Source organism: Vicia villosa, linkage group LG4 (genome assembly GCF_029867415.1).
Source record: "Vicia villosa cultivar HV-30 ecotype Madison, WI linkage group LG4, Vvil1.0, whole genome shotgun sequence".
Taxonomy (NCBI): Eukaryota; Viridiplantae; Streptophyta; class Magnoliopsida; order Fabales; family Fabaceae; genus Vicia; species Vicia villosa.
In genome coordinates, this window is record NC_081183.1 from 120563283 (window position 1) to 120572836 (window position 9554).

At 33.7% G+C, this 9554-nt stretch overlaps 1 protein-coding gene across 1 annotated transcript; it reads left to right on the plus strand.

Annotated features, from left to right (window-relative positions):
- The first annotated feature begins 5428 nt into the window (after positions 1-5428).
- On the plus strand, positions 5429-7657 carry LOC131595119 (PR5-like receptor kinase). The gene is made up of 2 exons (XM_058867392.1): positions 5429-5749; positions 6106-7657. Exons 1-2 carry the CDS (start codon positions 5602-5604, stop codon positions 7389-7391), a joined length of 1434 nt encoding a protein of 477 aa, XP_058723375.1. The 5' UTR covers positions 5429-5601; the 3' UTR covers positions 7392-7657.
- Positions 7658-9554: the final 1897 nt, after the last annotated feature.

The following is a 9554-nucleotide window of genomic DNA, read 5'->3' on the forward strand; positions in this document are numbered from 1 at the left end:
CAAAAATCTTTGATTTCTAAAAGGAAACAACCTTTGGTTTCTAAAATCCAAAATTCAAAAGAGCAATCTTTGTCTCAAAGTAGAAGACCTATGCCTATACATATTCAGGATCTAAATAGGCAACCCAAGAAAAAGATGGTAATTGGAGATGGACTGTTGGGAAGACAACAAACTGCAGAAAACAAATTTGTTGAAAATGATACTTCAAGGTCAAAGGAACAATCTAGGAGAGTGGTTGTTGAAGCTGAGTTAAGGAAAAACATGAAAGTAACGATAAGAACCAACAACAAAAAAAGAAAGTATCCGGAAATGAAAATTCAAGAGCAAATGATTAACAGAAGAAAATGGTAGTGGCTGAAGAGGATTCAAGGGCAAGGCAAGAAAATGCTCCCTAGAAGACAAAAATAAGTCCTTTGTGCCAATCAATGTTAATTGGTGACTTTCTTAAACAAAATGGAAGAGATGTTGAAAAAGAGATGGAAAACTTAATTGAAGATGAGGAAAAAATTATTTTGGAAGAACAAGAACAAGAAGAAAATGTAGAATGTGAGAAAGACATGGAAACAAACAGTAATGTTTAATTTTATTTAAGAGCAAGAAAATAGTTAATTATTAATTTATTTTATTAGTCATATGTGTATGTTATATGTGATGGTTTATCTTACATTATATTGTTTGATACTTTGATGTCAAAACAGGGACAACTAAGAAAAGAACACGGGGACCAACGCTTGTTTAAAAATATATGCAAGAGATGTCAAAGACCGTCAAGAAGTTACTCTAGATGACTTTGGAGAGGAAATTGGGCCCGATGACCAAACTGTTACTGACTTAGGCAATTTCCTTGGAACTATAGTAAGAAATGCAGATTTGTGTCCATTGATCTATACAAATTTCAAAGAGTTGCTTAAAGATGAAAGAGATCCTAAGCGTCATAATTATCATATTTTGAAATATTGTTGAAAAACATTGTTTTATTTTTTGCAGACGAAGTTCAACATTCCTGAGAGAGGAAAAAAAGCAGTATATGCTCGAATAAATGATGCTTGGAGACGCCACAAATACTCCAACAAGAAATTTTATATTCTAAATTACTCTAACATGAGGGATAGATTAAAGCACCGTCCAAAGAGCATATCTGAAGATCATTTCAAGAAATTGTTAGTATTTTGGCAAGATGAACATATTCAAGTAAGTTATGTATTTTGCTCAATAGTTATTTTACTTCTTAGTGTTTAGTGCATGTTTGGTATCATAGTAGATTTATCGAAACAATCTTGAGCCACTAGATGTGATTTTGTGAAACTCAATAGGCTAAAATAATAGTCAGTTAGAGTATTCTCTAATTTTAAGAGATTATTCTGTTATAAAAGAAATAGGAATAGAATAATACATTTTACAAATAGAAACATAGTTCCTGCATTGTATGTTTAGAAACAAGATTTATTACTTAAAAGAATAAAAATTTTATGAGTAATGTATCATATTGAATCTCTTTCATTTACAATGAAATCACAAAAATATGCCAGAGCTTTTATTACAATCAGCAGCTTGGATTCTAATGAAACTCAGCTTTGAGTTGTGTTTCTTCAGTCTAGGTAGTTCCTCAAATCGCTAAATTATGAAAAGAAAACTTTACGTTTAGAGGAGAAATATTGCTTGTGAGAGTGATTATTGTTGTAGTGAAATTCCAGTAATCTACACGAAAATACATCTACACAGCCCGGTCAAAATCGTATTCCACTAATCCTCTTTTATAAATTTTCAGTCTGCTACAATAATATATTAGTAATGTTTGGTGAACAAAATATTGAATTTACAACACATGTAGTATGTGTTTTTAAGTAGCACATCTCAATATGGTGTTTATGAATATATTTTTTTAAATAGCACTTCTTGTTAACACAAGCTTGGTTTGTTTCATTATATTTTAATTTGTTTTTTGTATTGTAGGCTATTAGCAAAAGAATGCAGTTAATAGGAGCAAGCAAAAGTTTATGAATTGCGTAGGACCGAAATTTTTTGCTAGAATTCGTGCAAAAATGGTATGGTATTTGTGCGTGATTCTCTATATAATGTGTATTTTCAATCTCTTATTAATTAATATTTGGTTTTTTAATATATGAATATTAATGTAGCGGGAAAAAAGGATGGACTAGAAGTCACTCAAACTTAGATGTTTATTGAAACTCGAAATAGTTGTAAGGGAAAACAAATGGATGAGGAAACTCAATTTGAGATTGTAAGTTATATTTGTAATATCAATTTTAATTGCACATGTAGTTTTTAATTTTGTTAAAATATAATAGTTTGATATATTAGGATAAACTTCAAGAGTCTATTGAAAATTCAACTGAAGTTGAAACACAAACATTTCAATCACTATTTGGAAAAGAAAAGCCCGGTAGAGTGAGATGTTATGGAAAAACTGTTACATTATCATTGTTGAAAAAGAATGAAGAAATTTTTCTTTAATGAAAATGCAAAATGATGGTAAAATTTCTGACATGACACAAAAGATGGGAGCAATGGAGACACTTTTGAAAAGCATGTATATGCAACAAAATCCACATTTAAATGAAGAGGAAGTAGATGAAAAGATGAGAGAAGCTTTGCACAATGATAATATTCCAACACCACGCTCATCGACATCAACCTATGCTCCGGATAATCAAAAGGTATCACAATTGATTAATCAAAATCGATATTTATTATTTTAAGTGTTAAGTTGCTATTTCTTTAGTGTTTTGATGGGTAAGATTTATGTATAAATTTCATTAAGATTTGTGGTTAATGATGTTTAAAAATTTGGTTAATTATGTTCAATGCATGCTTAGTAAATTATTGCACTTTGAATAGAAATAAATTTGCTTCTTTGGTGTCTTTAACTTTAAAAAAGTAATTTTTTAATGTTTGTATTAATTTACAAATTTTTTTCTTCATATTTTCAGTTTAGAAACGAAGATGATCCTTAGGGTGAACAAGATGAAGATCTCCAAGATGACGATGATCTTCATTATTATGATCAAGATGATGAGGATCTTCAATATAATCAAGATGACGATCTTCAATATGATCAAGATGACATTCTTCAAGATGACGATTCTCTACATGATGATTCTCATGATCCTCAATACAATGAATGTGATGAAGACCTTCATTGATTCAAATATGAACAATTATATTTTGTTTTATGGTGTTACATAAGTCAACTAGTTAGTTTATTACATTTCAAAGAGTTTGGATTTATTTTGAAATTATTTTTCTTACATTTCAAAGAGTTGATTACACTTCATCTTATTAATTAATACTTCATATTGATATTTTTTGATCAATTTATATACATGTGTTTCTTCTCTTTTGATTAATAATATTCACATATAATCTATCAGAATAAAATAAAGGTTTATGACTAAAATGTATCACCATATAAATGTATAGGAAATTGTTTAATAATTATATCTTTAAATTTAAAGCTCAACATAGAAGTTACAACACTTACCCTTTTTATAATTCATAGGCAACGGTTTTTACTTGTTGCTTATTAAAAACCGTGGACTTTTTCTAAGTCTTAGGTACGGTTTAGCGTATTTCGTATCAATGAAACTATACATTAGCTACGGTTTTTATTTGTTTCTTTTTACCATCCGTAGTAGATTCTTGTTTTGGAGACGGTTATTTTGTGTTGTTACTATAAAACCGCGACTTAAAACTACAACTAAAACCGTGGACTTTTGAATCCGTGGGTAAAAATAAAAAAACCTCCCTCTAAACGAATAGGCAACGGGCGTTTATTCCACGCCTGATAAACCTCCCCCTAAAGTCTTAGGCTACGATTATTGCAATTTAGACCGCAGTTTTGCATTGTTTCCAGAGGTCATTTTTGTTGTAGTGGTTACAGTTCTAGAATTCAGCATACGAACGGATTTAGTCATACCTTAAAGTTTGAAATTAAGATGGTCAACATCTTCGTTAGACTTTGAGATAAAAGTCATGAGACAGGTTTTTTCTTGAATAAGGACTTAAATCCTCTCCTTTTGTTTCTCACTAGCTTTACATTTATCTTTCCATTCAGATACAAGATCTTGAATTCTTGAACAAGAGCATCATCAAAAAAATGACCATCACTTGTGTCACCATCATTATGGAATCTGAACTTGACCTTACATGAGTTGTGAATGCAGCAACATTGTTGGCTAGATCAAATTTACTTTCTTCATTTAATTTAACTCATCATCATAAAAGGTATCATTGTATCCCTTTTCGATTTTCTAAGAAAGTTTGTACATTCAACCTGAATATGTCCAAAGCCTTCACATTCATGGCACTAAACTCCTTTACTCTTGTTTTGTTCTTATCCATATTTTCCTTTACGGTGAAAGTTGGAAACTTTGAAGTTCCAATGTTGATTGTCTTTGACATTTTTAATGACATTGATCCTAGATCTTTTGTCAAGTCTTCTCATGAACTTGCTAAAACTCTTAGCTAGAAGGGCAATGAACTCAGTTAAGTTTTCACCAACATCACCTTCTATGTGGTCATCATATTCTTGGACGTCTTCTTTGAATGCCACACTTTTACTCTTGTTTTCTATTTTGTCACCAATAGCCATTTTAAAAGTGAGAATGGATCTGATTAGCTTATTAACTTTCATTTTGGACATACCTTGAGCTTCTTCAATGGCCGTGACTTTCATATCAAACCTCTTTGAAAGAGATCTAAGGATTTTTCTTACTAGCTTTTCTTCAAACATCTTTTCACCAAGGGAAAATAAGTTGTTAGCAATGTCACAGAGTTAGACATTAAATTCAGAGATGGTTTTGTCCTCCTTCATCTTTAGGATTTCCAATTTTGTTGTGAGAAGTTGAAGTCTTGATATGCGAACTTTGGAAGTACCTTCATGACCAATTCAAGAGTTTCCCACGCTTTTTTGGTAGTGGTGCAATTATTAATGATTATGAAAATATTCTTATCAACGCCTTTGTAAATGGTATTAAGAGCACATCATTAACCTTCTATTTCATACTGAAATATATATCTTGCAGTGGCAATAACGATCACCCAAAAGAGAGACGAGTTAATAAACTTAAACACTATAGACGATAGTCACACTAGAAATTGTTGAATCAATTATGCTGATTTGGCCAATATATAATAATTAAATTTTAAAAATAAATTTGAATAAATCTTTTAATAAAATGTTAAATATCAATATATAAGGACAAATTAAAATCATACATTTCACATGGATACCAATACCTAATAAAATTTTAGAAGTATTGAAGTGTTCACCTTCTTTTATATCCATCCACAAAACAAAGCTTTGACTTTTATGGTGGTTTGATTTAATAGAAGTTGAAAAGAGAGAGTAATAAATATTTGCAACTTCTAAACGATTTCCTAGAGCTTTGACTTGGTAAAAACGCGTTTTAATTTGTAACACGTTATGGCCATTTTATTGATGAACTTGTTTTGGTCAACAAGCATGGTTTCTTACATAACTTGATACCACAGTTGCATGCTGTTTAAATTTCTTTTGCTTATTCAAATTCCATCCATAAACTCTTCATGCCTTTTCCTCTATTAGCTTAAGGAACAATCATGAGTAATTTTCACTATCAGTTTCCTAATTCTCCTCCTTCTTTTTACAGTTCATCAGATGATTTTAATACACAAGCTCAAAACACTTTTGACAGATTTGGTGACACGGTTGATTCTTCTATGAAATGGGCTGTAGCAGAATCTATAGGTATGTATGAACATCAATATAACTACTACTACTCCTTTTCATCTATGCTTTAAATATGTTTTTGGGATATATTTGGATACCTTATTGGAACAGTTACTTTATCAAATACTTCAATTAACTTATTAGCTATAGTCATCTGTTATCAGCTACAAGTCATCAGTTCTATGTTATCAGATATGTGTATGTCAACAACTATAAGCTATCAATTAGTTTATCAACGATTTTTACATAAGAGAGACTTATAGAAACAACTTATGACATGTTTATAAGCGATCTTTAACTTTTTTTCCGAAAATTCGCAAAATAGTTTATGAAAAAAAATTAATGTAGAATTATGCTCTACTTTCATTTTGCAGTATATGGAATTGTGGTCATAACCGCTGTTATAGCAATAGTATATGCAATTATTGAGTGCTTGAAGAAAGCAGGAACAGCAATTCCTGCATACACTCAGATTTCAACAACAGAAAAGGATAATCAAATATTCTCAAACTCTTCAATTCCTTCAACCGGTAAAATCGAAGTGGTTATACCACAAGAGTCATCAAGAGCTGAATTTCCAACCATGGAAAGATTCTTAAGCAACATCAACCGAGAAAAACCAATCAGATTCACACCAGATAGCCTCGACGAAATCACCAAAAGCTACTCAACCATACTAGGTTCTGGCGCATTCGGCTTTGTCTTCAAAGGAGAGTTATCGAGCGGAGAAAACGTTGCTGTCAAAGTTCTCAACTGTTTGGATATGGGAATGGAAGAGCAATTCAAAGCCGAAGTTAGCACGATCGGAAGAACTTACCATAACAATCTAGTCAAACTTTATGGATTTTGTTTTCATCATGACACTAGAGCACTTGTTTATGAATGCGTTGAAAATGGTTCGCTAGATAAGTACTTGTTTGGAAGCACGAATCGCGATGTTGAGCTTCAAAAGCTTCACGAGATTGCTATTGGAACGGCTAAAGGAATCGCGTATTTACACGAGGAATGTCAGCATAGGATAATACATTATGATATCAAACCAGAAAATGTTCTTCTTGATATGAAATTAATACCGAAGATAGCTGATTTCGGGTTAGCGAAGTTAAGAAATAGAGAAAGTAACAACACTGATATAAATACTCACTTTAGAGGGACAAGGGGTTACGCTGCACCGGAGTTATGGAAGGCTTATCCAGTGACGTATAAGTGTGATGTTTATAGTTTTGGTATTCTTCTGTTTGAAATTGTGGGGAGGAGAAGGCATTTTGATTCGAGCTATAGTGAATCGCAGCAATGGTTTCCGAAATGGGCTTGGGAAATGTTTGAGAATAATGAGTTGGTTGTTATGCTCGCGTTTTGTGGAGTTGAAGAGAAGGATAATGAGAGAGCTGAGAGAATGTTGAAGGTTGCTCTATGGTGTGTTCAGTATTCGCCGAATGATAGGCCTCTGATGAGTACTGTGGTGAAGATGTTAGAAGGTGAGATAGAAATTTTGCCTCCTCCGTTTCCGTTTCATAATCTTGTTCCTGGTAAACAAAATTTGAGATCGGAGGGAAGTGTTGCGGATTCGGATACTACTGCATCGTCCTGGAATACAGAATCTGTTAGGGAATGTTTCGGAATAAAACACAATGCATTTGAGATCGAAAATGCTGCATAGTGAATGTTTGAAATCACGGTGACTTTACAGAAATCATGTAGCAATAGCACCATGTTTTTATAGAAGCTCAAAAGTATAGTTTTTGGTCTAATCACAGTGGAACACTAGCCAGACTCAACACAAACATGCACTTAAATGTATCATAGCAGTACAGAGAAAAAAAACTTGTGCTATGAAACTATCATATTTAAGGGTGGTTTTGATACTTCAACATGCTATTTTTGGCAATTCTACCAAGTATTCCATGTTGGAGTTTTTGTTTCAAATTTTTATACAACAGTTGTATTAGTTTGTATAAATGTATATTGACTTTGTTTATTACATGTATATAGTAGATATATAGAATCCAACCCTGAAAATACAGGAATATCAAAACTCTGAGGGAATTATTTACCATATATACTCCTGTGAGATATTGGATCGAACTCTAGTATGGCCGAAGGGTAGCTTCTTGGTTCGACAGGGTTAAGCATGATGTCGAAGGTTGTTCACATGCTTGTGTCGAAGATGCTAGGGTTGTTAGCATGTTAAATTAGGTTTTAGTGTTTAAACCCTAATTTGTTAAGTTAGCTTGTTTATTAAGTTGGCTTGTGTAATGGGCCTTGTGGAAAAAGCCCATTAGTTAGTATGTTAGGTTTTATTATAAATAGCATACTAGTCTCTCATCATTGCTAAGCTGCAAATCCTAATTTAGGGTGAGAGAGGTTATTTGTTATTCTTGTAAACTTGTAATCTTGTTTTAAGAGAAAGTAAAAGAATAGCAGTTATAACCAATTCTTGTGTTCTTATTCTCTTCCCTAATTCCCTATTATACTTTGTTATTGGTATCGTTTTTCACAACAAATTGGTGCGGTGAGCGTGGAGAAGATGCCGTCAACAAAGTATGAGATTGAAAAGTTCACCGGAGTGAATGATTTCGGTCTGTGGCGCTTGAAGATGAAAGCCCTACTGGTTCAGCAGGGTTGTTTGGAAGCGTTGAAGGGAGAGGCAGCCATGAATGCTGCATTAACGGCAGCGGAGAAGACGACTATGATTGAGAAGGCACACAGCGCAATTTTGTTGAGCCTTGGTGATAAGGTTCTCAGGCAGGTATCAAAGGAGACGACGGCATCAGGGTTATGGGTGAAACTTGAAAGTTTGTACATGACCAAATCGCTGGTAAATCGACTCTACCTGAAGCAAGCTTTGTATTCATTCAAGATGATTGAAGACAAAGTATTGGCTGAGCAGTTGGATATGTTCAACAAGCTGATTCTTGATCTTGAAAATATTGATGTGAAAATCGATGATGAAGATCAAGCGCTGTTACTATTGTGTTCTTTGCCTCGATCACATGCTCACTTCAAAGAAACTCTCTTGTATGGAAGGGAGTCCCTGACGTTTGAAGAAGTTCAATCAGCCTTGTACTCTAAGGACTTGAATGAACGAAAGGAGCATAAACCTTCGACTGTTGGCGAAGGTTTGGCCGTTAAAGGAAAACTCTTACGAAAGGATGGTAAGTTCGACAAGAAGAAAGGCAAAAGCCAGTCGAAGACTTACAGTGGCGAAGCATCTGGCATTCGATGCTACCATTGTAAGAAGGAGGGTCACACAAGAAAGGTGTGCCCTGAACGCTTGAAATATCATGGAGGTAAGGATAATGGCAACGCTGCCATTGTTCAAGATGATTTCGAATCATCTGATGTTCTTGTGGTTTCAAGCAGTGACTCTAAGAAGGAGTGGATTATGGATTCAGGTTGCACTTGGCACATGACTCCAAACAAAGACTTGTTCGAGGAATTATGTGATCAAGATGGTGGATCAGTATTGCTGGGAAACAACAAGGCTTGCAAGATTGCAGGTGTTGGATCTGTGAGATTCAAGCTCCATGATGAGTCAATAAGGTTGTTGACTGAAGTCAGGTATGTTCCTGATTTGAAGAGAAATTTGCTTTCTCTTGGTGAATTCGACAAGAAAGGATATGTTTTCCAAGGAGAGAAAAGCATCCTAAGAGTCATGAAGGGGTCGAAGGAAGTCTTGAGAGGCGTGAAGAAACAAGGCTTGTATACCCTTGAGGCTGAAGTTGTAAGTGGTTCGACAAATGTTGTATCCACGAAACCTTTGTCGAAGACAGAAATCTGGCACATGAGATTGGGCCATGTCAGTGAAAGGGGTCTGGTCGAA